The 17660-nt window shown below is 41.4% G+C and overlaps 1 protein-coding gene across 1 annotated transcript; it reads right to left on the bottom strand.

Moving 5' to 3' along the window:
* Positions 1-560: 560 nt before the first annotated feature.
* Positions 561-14410, bottom strand: TAGAP (T cell activation RhoGTPase activating protein). The gene is made up of 10 exons (XM_066605477.1): positions 14149-14410; positions 12012-12096; positions 11877-11927; positions 10372-10438; positions 9813-9973; positions 8931-9092; positions 6447-6556; positions 3811-4006; positions 3114-3228; positions 561-2288 (listed from the first exon to the last, which is right to left on the bottom strand). The coding sequence occupies exons 2-10, from the start codon at positions 12036-12038 to the stop codon at positions 1030-1032; spliced, it is 2148 nt and encodes a 715-aa protein (XP_066461574.1). The 5' UTR covers positions 12039-12096; positions 14149-14410; the 3' UTR covers positions 561-1029.
* Positions 14411-17660: the final 3250 nt, after the last annotated feature.

The following is a 17660-nucleotide window of genomic DNA, read 5'->3' as shown; positions in this document are numbered from 1 at the left end:
AACTGGCATAGATGCCCCAGCGAAAAGCCATAGGCATGATTTAAACCAATGGGAGGTAAACAAAAAAAAGCCAGTAACTGCGCAAACTTTCCAAAGTGAAAAGAGACAATAGGAAGACTTCTATTTATTAATAACCAAAGTTTAACGCATTTTGAGGCAAGAAGTCTCTTCTTCAATGACAAGCTGGAAGGAAACACCATACAGATGCATGTAGAGCAAGCGGGTTCCCGTCTACCTTCACCTGCTCACAGAAACTCTACTTGCTCTACATGCCTCTGTGGCTGTATTGAGTGTCCCCTTCTAGCTTGTCACTGAAGAAGAGGCTTCTTACCTTGAAACGTATTTGTCTTTGCTGGTTGTTAATAAAGAGAAGTTGGGTTATCAATTTCCTGCCTCCTCTCTTCCTTTACCTGGGAAAGTTTACACCAGATCACAGGAGTAACTACTTTCCTCTTGAACATCTTGTCGATTATACAAGAATAATAAAATGTCAAATGAATCCATTGTATGCTTTACTGCAAATTCTGTATATGATCAATATCAAGCAAACATATCAGGTACGCCATATAAGTCACCATTTAATACAAGTGATTAAAGTTACAATAAAATAAAATTTGTAAAATAGTACAAAGGTGCTTTAATGTAGTGTCAGTGCATCAAACCATAGTTTGACGTCTACCTAAAAGTTCACATTAAAATCTAATGTGGGGTGATGACTGGACTAAACATTGATACATAACAGACATATAAATATCCTAACATTCAGTTTGAAAACATAGTCACAAAAGTGAATGAAGTGATTTAGACTCATCTTCTTAGCTCTACTGCCTCTAACATGAACATGTAGCAAGATTTCTTCTCCCAGTGTTGCCTACTGAAAAAATCTGTAATATTTTGAGCGGTGAATCTCTGGTGTCAATTACATTTTTAAACATACAGTATAGCGTGCCATACACAAAAACACAAAGCAACGTCACATGAAATGGCCTTTCATTCAGTAAGTGCTATTTTACAGTATGCCATGGTTGCTTAAACATAGGATTCCTTAGCATACTGTATCTGATCATAAATCTCGAAGATGGGCTGACTGCATCTTCGACTTAAACATTCGTGCGTGTTCTGACTGGCTTCTGACATGGTCCTGACCAGGCCTGATTTTATCCTCTCTGGCTGGCAGTTGGGTTGAATTAGTTCACAAGCATGGTCTGTTTTAACAAACATATCAGAGCTTGGTCTATTGTCTTTATGAGAAGCGTTCTCGATCAGCATGGAATTTGATGAAGGTCCATTCGTAATGTAAGGTGTTAAGCAGTCATTACTTGATACACTGTCTCTCATGGTTCGCACGGTCATGATATGACTGTTAGCGGTACAGTTTTTATAGACAGCCTCTTCATACGAGGGAGGCTTTCCAGGATTTCTTTGGTCTACCATTCTGAACACTTCATCTACAGATATTTTCCGAGCAGATGGAGGCCTTTTACTCATAACTTGTGGTTGTTGGAAAGTTGTATCCTCAGAACCATTACACTCAGCTTGACTCCTATGCTGAAAACTCTGGATGAATCCATTGCGTTGTAATCCACCAGCCTTATCTCCACCAGGCCCCCAACTTTGTGTTTTGGCTACGATTTTTTTGTGGTTTACATAGCAAAAAGAACTTGAGTGTTTCTTCATTTCTCGCCCAGCTGTGACTATGTCACTCATGACATTGCACTTTATAGATAGGGATTTGTGCCTCAGCAAAAAAATTTTCTTTGGACTTAAGGGGGATACAAGTGGAGAGCTAGTAAAAACTGAGCAGTCTGAGCAAGAGCTGTCAAGAGAACAGCTTGATGATGCATTGACTAAACCGTCATCAATGATAGTTGGGTCATAGCTGGTGTTAATTTTTAGACCCTTTGAGGTATTCCTCCTATGTAACACTTGATTGGAGTATTTATCTGGGCAAATACTGGGCCATTTACCATAAGCACATTGTAGGTTTTGTCTTCTGATTGCAACATCATCATGACTTCTCGTTAGCTTCTTTTCTGTCACTGGCATATCATTCAGTGTTGGGAAAATGAATGGCTCTGAGCATCTTCTGTCCATGCTACTGACCTCATTTCGAAAGTGAGTTATAGGCAAGCCTGGGAGGGGCATTTCATTGTGTATTACGGCCTCCTCATCTTCACTTCTCATGTATCTTTGCTGACCATAGTGGTATCTGGTGAAAGGATCAGCATGACCTTCACGGTCTGGGTCAGTGCTGTCATAGGCAGAGTCATTCTGTAGAAAAGACGGTTCTGCAAAAGAGGAAATAAGTTCTTATTTCTTGCATATGCACATTTTTACTTATTATCCTGTAGCAGCGCAGCTATAGATGGCTGGAGCTGACTAATTATACTCATAAAGACGCTACCTGGGAGGGTGCAATAATAGAAGCATACTGCCTTAGTACTTTCTAATTGTAGGGTTTAAAGAAACTAGGGATCTACTCATTTGCATCACTTTGGTCAAAAGTGATAGAACTCTGAACTAGAGAGTTTAAAGGGGTTGTATGGGATCAGAAATAAACTCTAGAGGGGGGAAAGTAATAAAAGAACTACTACGTATCAATTAAGTCCTCTGCAACTCCAGCACCGCCCACCGCTCTGGTGCTCTATGCTGATCTTTACTGTGTTGGAGCAATGATGTCAAGTCTACAACACATGACCACTGTAGCCAATCACTGGCCTTAGTGATGTACAGCAAAAAGACTGTTCAACCAATCATTAGCTGTAGTAGCATTTACAGGATGTTATTGCTACAGCACAGTAAACAATGACTGTCACAGAGTTCTAAGTTCTAGAATGGCGTCACTAGAGCAGTGGAGGGATTCATAGCTAAACAAGGGTTCTTTTATTATTTTAGGCCAAGCACCCCCCTTCTCCCACTGTTGTCGTCCATGTTTTGTTGATGCCGGCCAACGACTTCAACTGCTGATGCCATTTAAAAAATCTCTATAGGGCAAAATATATTTTTTTAAATGATCACCCAAAACCATAAAGTGTTAATCATTAGAGCACAGTATTTGGTAATAAACAATATTCCCATTACATGTACAATTTTACTCTGCTGTCTTTACACACCTGGACTATTAAGATTTTCCAAAGAATCATCTTCCAAAGTGCTGAGCAACTGTGATATGTTTTCACCAAACAATTCAAAGCAGTGATCTATGAAGAACTCGACCAGAGATGTGACCTGTTAAAATAATGACACATAGAAGTAAGCATACAGGGAGAGAATTCAATGGGAGCTGTGCCTATAGTACCAACCAGGGCCACTGCAGTGTTGCACTGACAGCAGGACTGGGCATCAGCTGCTCTGTGGCGATTCAGGGTGGCGTACCCCCATGATCAACTATTTGCCTATCCTGAGGATAGGTCATCAATATTAAAAGTCCCAGGGAGCCCCTTTAAGATTCTTATGTATACAGTATTTGGGCAGTTCCTGACTTTTGATTCACTTGGTGTATTATATGGATTGAGCATGACTGACCTCAGGAGAGGAAGGGAGGGCAGCCAGTAAACTGCGTTGGAGTTGGGGAGAGTAGGAGGGCTACAGAAGATAGCTAGCCCAGCTAAATAATACTGCCCTAGACTTGCTGAGGATTGGCTATAACCAGCCATGTTTACCAGTTATTGTTTTCTAGCATTACGGATATGGTTCATGCTAAATTATGCAATGGCGCCTGAACATGTTTTTTGGGTCATTGGCCCATCTTTCCTAGATTGCTATACTTCATATGTTTACTGTAAAAATATATCACTTCTTCTTGTTTACCTTCTCATTCAGCTCCTTTTGTGTTTCAAGAGGAAGATTCTTATCAACCCGAGGGATGAGCATGTTTGGAGCAATGCAGACAGCTAAGTTTCTGGAGTCCATCTTGTTTATATCTGAAGCTTTACTAATGTGGTGTAGAACACAGATCAAGTGTTGTAGCAAAATAAGATTTGGTTTAGGTAGTTTCTCTGCGATACTGCAAAAACAGAAACAGAAAGAGGTCAGCATTTGTGCAATCTTTGTTCAACCATTCTAAAAATTTCCAACTTAGGCATGAAACTAAAGACTTCCTTGTGAAAGAGGAACTTGGGCAGAAAACTCCCATTCAAGCTTAGACAGTCGGTTCTCTTTAATGTGGGCTAGCTGAAGCAGCAGTAAAAAGATGATTTCTGAGACAGACCCATAAGTGCAAGATCAAAGTGTATGTCTCACTACTTGTAACACACGTACGTGCAGCCAATCTGCACTTCACATTGGGTCAAAACCAGATTTAAGGTGGCTTCACACGAGCGTATGTACATAAACGCTCACCGCAGCGTATTTGTGCATAAATGAGGTTTGAAGAGGTACATCACCTGTATGCTGCGTGCGTCTATGTATAGTACTGTACGTTTTGTGCATACGAAGCCAGTTCACACGCATTCGTGACACACCCTTCAAGCGGATTTCAAGGCTATTTAAAGCCTAATGAGCTCCAGATGTGTTCTTTTCCCTATGTTTTGTGCAGTGTCACACACTTTCTTTGTGTATTTTCACACCTCCCATAGACTTCTATGGGACATTTGCTGCACAAAACGCAAGAAAATAGGGTAGGTTCTACTTTTTTAAAACACGCTTATGAGAATGAACCTATTGAAATCAATGGGTTCTATTCTCTATGTTTAGCGTACATATCTGCGCAAACACGGTCGTGTGATGAAACCTTCAATCAGCTTTTGCTATATAACTGAAGTGCATGTGGTGTTTCGCTGTCTAGTAGCACCTCTTTGCAGTACAGATTCACATGTACTATAATATACCTTTGCTGCATATACTGTTCTGCTACCTCTCACCGCCAAGTGTGTACTGTAAAAGACCTTAAAGAAGGCCTGGTCTTCAATATAGAAAGTGAATCTCCAGCTTCCTTCAGCTTTTCTTGACTTCTCTATGTAATGCATGCTTTATTTGTATTAGTCTCTGTTTAAATTGCTGCTAGGCTCTGGGCTGTTCAATTTTCTGAGGTTTTGACAGCAAAAGCGTAGTATGCAACAATTTTCATGCCATTAAAAAATGAAAACATGACAGATCCACTATACAGTAATTCTGGGTAATCAGTTTCAAAACATCCATCAAATCTTAAGGTATGACTTATAAGAAGGGATGTTGGCACAGGTGTTATCATTAGGAAAATTGAGATACCTATTTAAGAACCTGCTCTTCATTCATCTTTAAACTCCTACAGAAGCCACAACTATGGTGATGCGCGTGGGGTCTGTGTATTTCTTACCTGGATGTACCTTCCATTGATTGATGCAGTATTCTACTTACTTATATTTTTATAAATGAATTTTCATTTTGTGGTATTTATTCAGCATATTTGTAGATTTTCTGCATACCCCAGATATCTATTATATTAGTTGGTGTACTATGTCTTATTGGAGGTTTGAGGTAGAAGGGGGTCTTATTTTGTAGCACTTCTAGTTTTATATTTTCACCTTTTTTAATGTGTTTGTGTGTTTAACCCTTTCCAATCCACTGTCTGATGTCTGCAGACATTCTTATTGAAGCCTGTACAGCTCTGATGTAAGAAGACATCCAGCAGGGTATCCTTACTGTATATTACTGGCCGCTCTGTTGTCGGGGCCTCTCCAGCTTGTCACATATTGCAGTACTGGCTCTAGCCAGCAGATGGCGCCATTGTATAATGACAGAAAGAGAAAGCCCCCTAGGAAACTCTGAATCCAAAATTGGATTGCAAAGGGTCAATGCAAAGACTGATAGAATTGTTATTTGGCTAGAAGCACACTATCTTCTCTTGTTATTTGGGCTTCCTGGCTATTGGTGTGTGACCACTTTCTCATATTTTTGGTGGTTCCACCCCCCCCCCCCCCCCCCGAAAAAAAGGTTTTCTTTTTAGATCCATTAAATCTGTCATGACTATGTTGATAACTTGACTCCAATGTGAACAGTAGAGATGAGCGAGCGTACTCGGAAAAGCACTACTCACTCGAGTAATGTGCTTTATCCGAGTATCGCTGTGCTCGGGTCTGAAGATTCGGGTGCCGCTGCGGCTGACAGGTGAGTCGCAGCGGGGAGCAGGGGAGAGCGGGCGGGAGAGAGGGAGAGAAAGATCTTACCTCCGTTCCTCCCCGCTCTCCCCTGCAGCTCCCCGCTCCGTGCCGGCACCCGAATCTTCAGACCCGAGCACAGCGATACTCGGATAAAGCAAATTACTCGAGCGAGTAGTGCTTTTCCGAGTACGCTCGCTCATCTCTAGTGAACAGCCCATTAGTTAATTACATATTTTACAGGGGTTTGGAAGCAATTAGTACACCTTTATACAGTTAGAGTCTAAAGCCACTACTATGGCTTGGCTTTAGACTATACTACTACGTGCTATGTAAATATTGTGCAAAAAAGGGTACAGTTGCACCTACCATTTCATCTCCTCAATTTTTTCTTCCAAATTTGGCTTCTCCAATGCAGACATCCATGTGTTATAAAGTTCAGATGACAGCAGCTGGTAGGGAATGCCTCTTAAGAAATCCTGATATTGAGAAAAGATTATTTCAGCTTATTTACCATAACAGAAAGGCAAATTGAGTTATTAGTAGAGATGAGCGAACGCGTTCGTCCGAGCTTGATATTCGTGCGAATATTAGGGTGTTCGGGATGTTCGTTATTCGTAACGAACACCATGCGGTGTTCTGGTTAATTTAACTTTCTTCCCTGAGACGTTAGCGCTTTTTTTTGGCCAATATAAAGACAGGGAAGGCATTACAACTTCCCCCTGCAACGTTTAAGCCCTATACCACCCCCCTGCTGTGAGTGGCTGGGGAGATAAGGTGTCACCCGAGTATTGAAATCTGCCCCTCCCGCGGCTCGCTATGGATGCATTCTGACATGAGTTTAGGGAAAGCGCTATCGTGTTGGAGCTGCTATAGGGAGAGTGTTAGGAGTATTTTAGGTGTCAAGAACCCCAACGGTCCTTCTTAGGGCCATAAATCTTCTCTATATGCGCTCAATGGGGCCGGCGGCAGCAGCGCTGACCCCATTGAGAACATATAGAAGAGAAATCCTTCTTCTCTGGCACAGCTGTAACAGCTGTAGCAGAGAAGAACGATGTTTGCCCATTGAATTCAATGGAGCCAGCAATACAGCATGTTCCACTGAATGCAATGGGCTGCCGGCGATCGCAGGATGAATGGTCGGAAAGGGGTTAAATATATAACCCCTTTCCTGCAATTCATCCAGAAATGTGTTACACTAAAAATATATACCGGCGTATAAGGCGACCGGGCGTATAAGACGACCCCCCAACTGTCACCTTATACGCCGGCAATACAGTGGAGCAAAGAATAAAAATCATTACTCACTTTTTCAGATGATCTGCGGCGCTCCTGCAGGCTGTCGCTCCTTCCTGGTTCCCAGCAGACTATTCCTTTCTCCACGAAAGGCTTTAAATCCACGCCTCCAGAAACACATGTGCCTTCAGCCAATCACAGCCAATGACAATGATGTCATTGAATGGCTGTGATTGGCTGTGTTTCTGGAGGCGGGGATTTCAAGCCAATCACAGCCATTCAATGACATCATTGTCATTGGCTGTGATTGGCTGTGTTTCTGGAGGCGGGGATTTCAAGCCTTTCGTGCAGAAAGGAATACTCTGCCGTGGATTAGGAGGGAGCGACAGCCTGCAGGAGCGCCGCAGATCATCTGAAAAAGTGAGTAATGCTTTTTATTCTTTGCTCCACTGTATTACCGGCGTATAAGGTGACAGTTGGGGGGTCGTCTTATACGCCCCGTCGCCTTATACGCCGGTATATATTTTTAGTGTAACACATTTCTGGATGAATTGCAGGAAAGGGGTTATATATTTAACCCCTTTCCGACCATTCATCCTGCGATCGCGGGCAGCCCATTGCATTCAGTGGAACCTGTTGTTTTTCTGGCTCCATTGAATTCAATGGGCAAACATCGTTCTTCTCTGCTACAGCTGTTACAGCTGTGGCAGAGGAGAACGATCTTTATGCTGACAGTGGGGGGGGGGGGGCACTCTTGCCGCTATTGTGGCTTAATAGTGGGACCTGTGAACTTGAGATGCAGCCCACCATGTAGCCCCTCGCCTGCCCTATCCGTCACTGTGTCGTTCCCATCACTTTCCTGAATTGCCCAGATTTTCACACATGAAAACCTTAGCGAGCATCGGCGAAATACAAAAATGTTCTGGTCGCCCATTGACTTCAATGGGGTTCGTTGTTCGAAACGAACCCTCGAGCATCACGGGAAGTTCGTTCCGAATAACGAACACCCGAACATTTTGGTGTTCGCTCATCTCTAGTTATTAGCAACAACTGAGATTCATTTCTGTAGAGACTCTGTATAGCTAGGCGATCAGGCAGTGCCCAATGTGCTGTGTGCCAGGATGGGGCACCAACAGGACACTAAATCTTAGGATATTTAGATCAGGGGCGTAACTATAGGGGATGCAGGGGATGTGGTCGCACCCAGGCCCAGGAGCCTTAGAGGGCCCATAAAGCTCCATATAGGGAGCCCAGTACTACGAATAAAGCATTATAGTTGGGGGCCCTGTTACAGGTTTTGCATTGGGGCCCAGAAGCTTCAAGTTATGCCTCTGTGCAGCATGGTTTAGGTATGGGTACGGGTACAGATACAGATAGAGGGGGGGCCCCAGCTCACCTTTTGCATCAGGGCCCCTGAGCCTTTAGTTACGCCCCTGATTTAGATACAAAGGAAGGGAAGAAAACTAAATCTTTGTTAAAGGAAAGCCTGATTAAAACTCTGCTTCCTAATGGGAAATCATCCTAACGAGAGGGTGCAATCAGTTGTTACCACGGCAGCATTATAATTTTTGGTCTCCCGAAATAAATAATGGTGAAAAATAAACTACTTTTATTTACCTTAAATACAACAGCCAGTAAGTGCACAGATTTGTTTTTCAAGTCCAAATCTCTTCCATAGTTGAGGTCGTCTTTGAGTTCCTTGCGAGCTCTCTCATTGGCAGCTTTGCGAAAAATGCCCTCTGTTTGTGGACCCTGCACTCTCAGGATACCTAATATGTCCTAAAAACAATTGTAAAAAAGTCATTCTTTTTGTATGTCAAAACCGTTGTGGTGTAATAACTCGAATCAGCTATTTGTCTTCTATTTCCGAGGTTCTAAACCATGACATATGTATCCCAGGGGTACATGCCATAAGTCTATGGGCACTCCGCTTGCTCATGTTGTGCTACTAATGTACAATTATATCCTTTGGGGTATTTTAATTTAATTTGTGTGAGAACAGGGTACTTAGAAATGTTAAGAAACACCGTTCTACATTATAAACTGGACCAGACTCTCCAGAGCCATTTCTAACGATGATCTCTGTAAAACTCATACAATTATACTTTATGGTAGAGCTTGACCTGCAGTATTATAGCCATCCTTCTTATCACTATGCAAAGTCATTTGTTCTGGTAGAAAACGGGTGTAATATATCACTGGTATAGTTATGGTAGGATAGGCCGGCTGCCGATACTCCTATGTATGGTATAAACATTCTTTTTTATCAAGGGGGGCTTATACACAAGGGGGTTACTATTCTTTTGGAGGCCAATAGTGGGGAGTGTAATTGCATCCCATACACAGGCACACAAAGTTCCAAACAGGCTCTTTCTGAACAGCTTAGCAGTTCTGTAAAGGACTGCATTACCCGACATAGCCCATGAAGAAGCACCGTTTCTGGAAACAAAATGACTTGTTCTCATTTCATATAAGCCCTTTAAAGAAATTCTTACTTACGAGTATTGATTTAGGAAGGTTGTCCTCCTCACAGATAATGGACAATGGTTGGTCAAATAAAGTTGTCTTTAGCTCGGGTGGACTTGAAGATTCTGAGAGTGTAGAACTTCGTCTGAAGGTAAAGGGCCAGGAAATGACGGCTCTCCTCTTCTTGTTGTGTTCTGGACAGTTCAAGAGAGAAGAGACACAAATGAAATTATATATTGGGGCAAACCAGAGGAGGAATATTCTGCTTAAACTTGTTCTGCTAGATTAACGTGCCTACTACTGCAGTTAATCACTGGCCTCAGTGGTCTTGTGTTCTATAGTCCTGAGGCCAGTGATTGGCAGCAGTAGGCATGTTACTTTACAGGTACATCACCACTGCAGCCCAGCGAGGAGAACTGGAGCAGTAGTGGTTATCTACTATTTCATCACTTTTCCTGCACATATCACAATTGTTTGTATATCGCAAGCAACTCATTGAAGTTGATTGTATTTATGCACTAAATCTTTGAGCTATAACATAATCCAAAGAGCATTTACATGAGCTAATAGTACAAGCTCTGATTTTACTCACCAAGGGCATGGCAGATTCCCTCCTCATTGATCATATCCGCCAATAACTGGTATTTCTTGGCATCTGCCTGCAACTCATAATGAAGAAACTATAAGATATGAGTAGATACTATTCTAATCCATTAAACTAGGCGTTTATAGCAAAGCATGGGAATACACAGCAGTAAATGTATCTCTTTAAAAGATTATCCTACAAAGTTTTTACACTCTGCAGTGTATAGTCACACTATATACTGCAGTGTGCAGAACATGACAGACACTATCTAAGGGAAGGCTGTAAATCCCTATCAAACCAGACATGTTAACCATTTTCAAGATATCTGTTTGCTGTCAATGAATGCAAACATTTTGTTTACATTTAGTGGCTAAAACCTTTTCCCGAAAACAAGCTGCTCAGTGTCAGCACTGTAGGGAACTGATGCACAGAGTAGGATAGAAAGTTAGATTACACAATGCATGAGCTGCACTAAAAAACTAGGATATTGCTTACTTTTTTAAAGTAATACTGTCATAAATGGCAAAGGTATGTTTCTGGTGCTAACATAAAGCCGGGAACATAATCTACTCTGCTTCCTTTCTTAACGTGGATCACGCTTCCTTTTTCTCTAATTGCAACAGCAATTCAGTGTGCAAACAGGTGAAAGAAGCGAGTAGTCATCAAGAGTGAGGGCTCCTTCACACTGGCGATCGCGACATCGCTGCAAGAAAATCACAACTTTTTTCCCGAGATTTTTGAGCATCAGCACTGCTTTTTCTCACAAAAACATCATTGCTACTTGCGATTTTTTCACGTGTTTTTTCACATAATTTTGCCACGATTTGTTAATGCGAAAGTCAACAGGACTTTCTAATGTTAAAACCGCATTACACAAAAACACAAGTTTCTGCTTTGTGATGCGATAAAAAGGAGGCTCCATAGGGAAACATGGGACATTAAAAAAATGTCAAACGCAGAAAAGACATACTGCAATTTTTTTGAAATTGCACCATTAAAAGGTACAAGTTTCATAATTCTTCGTTTTCACTCCCTCTTGCATCGCATGAAAATCCTGCGATTTTATCGCCAGTGTGAAGGCCCCCCAACACTGCTAGTCCAAAACTTAGGAGAATATAATAAATGTCACATCCAATGATATGTGCTATTTATTATATTCTCCTAAATTCTGGACTAGCAGTGTTACTGTTGATTACTACTCGCTTCTTTCACCTGTTTGCACACCGAATTGCTGTTGTAATAGTTTGTCTTAAGTTATGATCAGTTTTTCACATTAATGTCTGGGTAGAAGCTATAATTCAGCTGCAGCATCAGGGTAATTGATGTCTTGGTGCAGATACTTTTATGATTCCTTTACGCTTTCGGTAATAGTCCCAGTTATGTACAGCATAGTATATGAATAAATGAGGAATAGATGACGCTTAAGCTTTGTCCTTTTTTGCTATTTACGAGGAAGCATTCATGGTTGCTTCCTTCATTCACAATACACAAAACATACATCTATGACTCACCTCTGTATGGCATTCAATTAGGGTATCCATGTTGTTGGCAACAGCTTTAGACTACAATGCAAATAAAATAAGAATTACATAATGATGGTGTTTGTGCATATGGAATAAGTTACAATAAATAACTCGTCTACTTACAGCATTGCAGCCTGTGAGAACCTTCATTAGTAAACCTGCACAGGGGACGGTGGTGCCCTCAATCCCACCAACTTCTCTTATCTGCCTGGAAGCAGAAATAATGTGGTTAGCTGTCAGAATGATCACACTGGGCCCATCTAATAACCACTTTATTATAGGCATTTGCATTATACATAACAGAATCACAAGAAGAGTAAGGGATTGTAAAATAATAATAATAATAATAAACTTTATTTGTATAGCGCCAACATATTCTGCAAAATGAAAAGAGCACATATTCACATATTATTAAACATTTATTATGGTGCATGCTGGGATGCTGTATATTAAATATATATTTAAATATATATATATGTGTGTATATATATATATATATATATATATATACATATATATATATATATATATATATATGGCATGAGATAAAGGATTGTGAATATACATATATGTGCAGTACCACTTTTCACCACCAGATGGCATGAGATAAAGAGTTGTGAATATACTTATGTTGCTTAAAATAAGCTATTGGAAATTGGTTGATGCATAATGGTTTTGGCATATTTACTCCTGCAACTTTTACTAAATTCATAATCTTAAATTTATTATTTGAGCCAGCTATTTACAAAGCTGATCTCTAAATGGAATAAAAGAGAAAACACATTTACTAAGAGTGTTTGGAGCTCAGAGACAAGGCGGTGTATGAAGAACATTAGTTGGGACATTTAATCAATTTTCAGGTTAAGCTTTTTCATGTAGTTTCTGGGTTGGGCTGTAAATTTAATCTGTGCAATAAAGTTTATTAACCAAATAGCACTGCAATCTGAAAAACATGTTTTTCAATTCCGTGTCGCTTGAATGGCTGCATGTGAGAAGAGTTGGTAATGACTTCCACCACAAGGCAACTCCCATGGTGATACCCACAATCAAAACAACAGATCAGAAAAACAAAGTTTGAGCGGGATAGATTAAGTACATGATATTCTGTAACATCTGTGATCAAAGTAGAGGTGTCATGTCACCATAACAGCAGTGCCCTGTGAGATCCTTGGTACAGCATTACACAAATCATACAGAACCTACTAACACTGTAGAAACAGAAGCAAAGTACACTGTATTTCACTTTGGAATCATTTAGCCTAGGACGGACTCCTTCAGATTGCAGCCTAATTCATAAATGTACCATGTCTGTAATATACAGGTCTAACTGAGGTAATGGACACTATAGAGGGCATAGCATGTGAATCAATTAGCACGTGTTGTACACAGCAGCACTATCACTCTACAAGTCACCACAGTTAATCCACAGGTTACTGCTATAGTTATAATCGAAATCTACACTATAGTGGACAGTCTTCTGAGGAGGAATAGAAAGCAAGGAAGATACGGTAGATACAGTATATTTAACTATAAGGTATAAATATTAGCATGACTTGACCTACTAAACACAATAAGGGTTGTTTCACATCTGCATTGCAACCTTTAGTCGGAGGTTCCGCCGCAGATCCAGCATGCAGCGCTTTTTCTTCCGTCTAAAAGCCGGGCAGCTGAGAGGAAACCGAGTAGACCCCATTATAGTCAATGGGGTCCGTTCAGCACTGCTCGGTTTCATCTTCAGATGAAGCCATTAAGCCATAGAGATTCCCCTCTCTTGCTCCCCGAATGGCTCAGGTGTAAAAACACCCTCATTGTCCTGCAGAACACTTGCCAAAAATATCAAACTTACAGGTCTACATGGGGATGCAAAGTCATACGTTCCAAAATCCCACTTCAGACGTAGGAAATGGTAGTGATACCACCAATACGGGTGAAACCATCTGAGGATTTTGTTGCTTCCAGCATATAGTAAAGACCCCTGAAACATAGCAAAGGGTCTAGAAAGTGATAATAAACTAAAAAGCAGATTTCACCTGCTGAGAAAATCTGAAATTCGGGCATTCTCCATGCAACACACTAGAATATGTAGGTGCAGAATAAATGACAACCAATAGCCATTATCACTATTATAAAAGCAATCCTTTGTCTATGTAGCAAACTGTGATTCTAACAGAGCTTTGATGCTGTGGATCTGTTCTATACTGAAGGATGGCACCCCATGAATTGTTCATACAGCAGTTATTACATTTTAGGTGACACTTACCACACTAGAGTGTCCAGCCAGAGTTCCTTCACTTCACAGGAACTGAAACAAAGAGGAGACAAGGTGCATGACCATCCAGTGCCACGGTAGTCTACTGAGAACTAAGTCTTCTCCACACTTTCCTATTTTGTGTAGGGGGCAGGTGGAAATTCACAAGAGTCACGGAGACAGGAAGAAGCATCATCATGGGTCGCTCTGCAAAAGTCACTGTTGTGCAAAGCACGCCTGCTGCTTCCTCTTCTCTCCTACAAGAGACTATTGCTACTGGCAGGTAACCATTCTAGTGGAAATAATGACAATGCTCAGGTAAAAACACCATGACCTCACAGCCTGCATTTAGCTGCCAGCAAAATACACCCCGGCATCACATCCTGTAACCAGAAGGAGTTCATCAAAGTCAACATTCATCTTATAATTATTATTATCATTAGGGTGCGTAAAACAAATGTCAACAATGACAAAACAAGTTTTAGTGTGCGTCCACACAGGACATATTTTCCGCAATTGAAAGTCACCGTGGATTTTGCCACAATTGTACAGCAAAATCTGTGACAAATTGGTGGCAAATTCTGCATGTGTTACCCTGAGGAAGCCACCTATGCAAAACATGAATTTAGGTGGGACACTATGGACAGACTATTAATCCACTAGAGGTAAGGCACTTTTCTGGACTATGTACAGGGTGATTCAAATGTCAAGACCATCTGGAATATCATCTGAACAAAAAAGGATGCAAGCTGTAAACTTTGTGGAACACTTAGATGAAAGGGGGGGGGGGGACTTTTTGGCACTATGGTGGTGCCCATTGGCCATCTTGGTCCAGTTATCATAAAATCAGCCCAAGAGACTTCATCGAAGGGGGCATAGAATACATGATTTAAGGGCAGGATTTCATCAGAAATTGATAGGTGCAGTCATTGTATCAATACCTGCAACCATTTTCGAGTTATGGATAATGTCATGTTGAGGTAATGAAGTTGTTATCTTAAATTATGTGGTATGGGACACACTAATCATATGTCTTTTCAGGTACCAGAAGATGCTGTTAACAATCCAGGACAGAATTGAGATCATCCTGATGGTTGATAACAGAAGTTCACGTGAGTTCCCTGAAGCTTTTACTCAAGAACCGCCGTGAAGACGGCCAGTGAGAGCATGAACTGTCAAGCTGGGTTTACACAGGGGGGATTTGCCACGGAAATTCCTTCCAGAATTTCGCCGTGGCCAGTCCGTCTGCGGCCGCTAATCCCAGGATTAGCCAGCCATGTTGACGAAATTTCTAAGAAATCTCATCCACAAAGGACGGCTAATCAGCTGGTGCCGCGACGAGGATTTGCCGACTGGAGAATGTACATTCTCTTTTTTTTTCCGCTGCTGGTGTGCTCTCTTCTATGGGAGCGCTGGACGCAGTGAAAAAAGTGTGCGGCCAAGCCGCTTCAAAACCCGCGGCTACGTGCTGCAGGTTTTGAAGCAGCGCTTTCCCGGTGGAAATCTCGGGGTTTTTCACTACAGCCAAACCGCGAGATTTTCGCCGGAAATACGTCCCGTGTGACCCCAGCCTTAGAAGTTCATTTCAACTGGTAGTGTTCAGGACAAACCAAAGACTGTTTATCCAAGCAGTGTTTCTGATCCCCAGGTGTCAACAGCTGTGCTAGTATAGAAGTCAGTTAGGGTGGTGGGTGTCTCGCAGGGGGTGATAATCCACCTGCTATCTAGGTAATAGGGCACCCCTTCCAGCCTTTCGTTTTCTTTCTCGCAGGCGGCCACGACCAACACTGCGGCTTGTGGATAAGTGCAAGTAGCCTCATGGTAGGCGTCCTTCTGCATGTAAGAAAAATCCAGACATTTAGGTTCCATGCTCAACAGTCTCTTAACTTTATTTTGAATGGCAGACAAAGTGAGGTCTCTTGGTTTTCCGGGGTACTAATATTAAATGGAGTTGCAAAAAGTAAGGATAAGCTGTAGTCTGTAAAATAATGTTTCTCTTAAATCTGCCGGAATGTAAATGACAGCCTCAGGCAGACTTTCCTCAAGATATCAGGGGTTTGTCACAGCACACAGTCTTTACATCTGGTGGAGCTGCAGAAGGAGAGCAATTGATACACAAAGTATAATAGAACTTTAAAAAACTTTTTATAATATATTAAGCAAATTTTTATTTTCTTAAACTGGAAAACCCCTTTAATTTCAAATGCAAGTTGACCACAAAGTGACAGCATATAAGGTGCACAGGTTAATTAGTCATCCTGGATAAAACCCTTTAACTTGCTAATAATGCAGAAACAGTAGTAGCCAAAATATGCCATTGTCGGTCTACTGCCTCCTGCTACATAAACAATGTAAAGCCATTGAGCAACTGCGCAGAAGAGGAAGCAGCTGGTCATGTCGGTAAATCATATGATTGCCTACGTCCCATTGCTCTACACTGTATAGATAGCACATTTACCAGGGACAAGGGATGGCTAACAACCTATTGGAATAAAGTACGAATGGCTTTAATAAAAAATAATAATCTGTTTGTATAGCGCCAACTTATTCTGCAGAGCTTTTAAGCAGGGGGGAACACAAACAGTTTGCAGTTTATTGTATCACAGCAAACACTTAAAGGCTTTTTCCCAAAGTTAACTTTTTAAGTTCTTGACAATGCCTGCAGTTATCAATGTTGTATCTTCACCTTGATAAATTAAATCCTTGCTGGTTTCTTGAATGTTATACATTTATAATTGTGGCTTCTATCTATGTTGGCATAGAACAGAATTATACAGGGTGGGCCATGGAAGAGTAGCCCATCTCTAATTCTGACACCAAGCTGTCGAAAAGAAAATCTGTCCTTGTTGTGCATAGCAACCAATCAAAGCGCAGCTATCATTCTACCTCAACAATATAAGAAATGAAAGCTGTGCTGTGATTGGTTACTACAGGCAACATATTTACTTTATGTTGTAGCTGACTGTAATTGCTAGAGGACTTCTGGAACCATTGCTGTACTTTATAATGGAAACAGTGTGGTTTCATTTATCACGTCACATAAATTCACAGAATACGAAGTACTGGTCTACTGAAAATTCCCACCCGTGTACCAACCTCTAGTTTCCCTGACCATGCTACCAATCCGCATTGGTTACAATAAGGGACTCCAAACCCGAACTGGATCATTACACTAGGTCTGCTCAAAAGACTCGTGCAGCCTGGGCATTTCTTAAAACAGCAAGTGATGACAGGACAGAGGTCATTTCTAAGATCTGCATTAAGCATTTAAAATGTGGCAAGAACATAAACAACCTCAAAACAATGTGTATGAACAGCTACATAAAGTCACACCATCCGCTGACTTGGAGAGCCCACCTGGGCCACAGAGCAAAGAGTCAGCCTCATCCTGCTCCCTTTCCCACTGCTGTAGCTGCCTTTTCCTCCATCTCCCTCCCTGTTCTCTGAGCACAGTGAGGCAGTTTTGTCAAGGGCCAGTAGCACACCTACTTCAGACCTCTGCAAGAAGCAGAAGTTCACCTTCA

The sequence above is a fragment of the Eleutherodactylus coqui genome, chromosome 1, assembly GCF_035609145.1.
Source record: "Eleutherodactylus coqui strain aEleCoq1 chromosome 1, aEleCoq1.hap1, whole genome shotgun sequence".
In the NCBI taxonomy this organism is placed as follows: Eukaryota; Metazoa; Chordata; class Amphibia; order Anura; family Eleutherodactylidae; genus Eleutherodactylus; species Eleutherodactylus coqui.
Note: the sequence above shows the minus strand (reverse complement) of the source record. Positions and strands in the feature narration are given on the sequence as shown.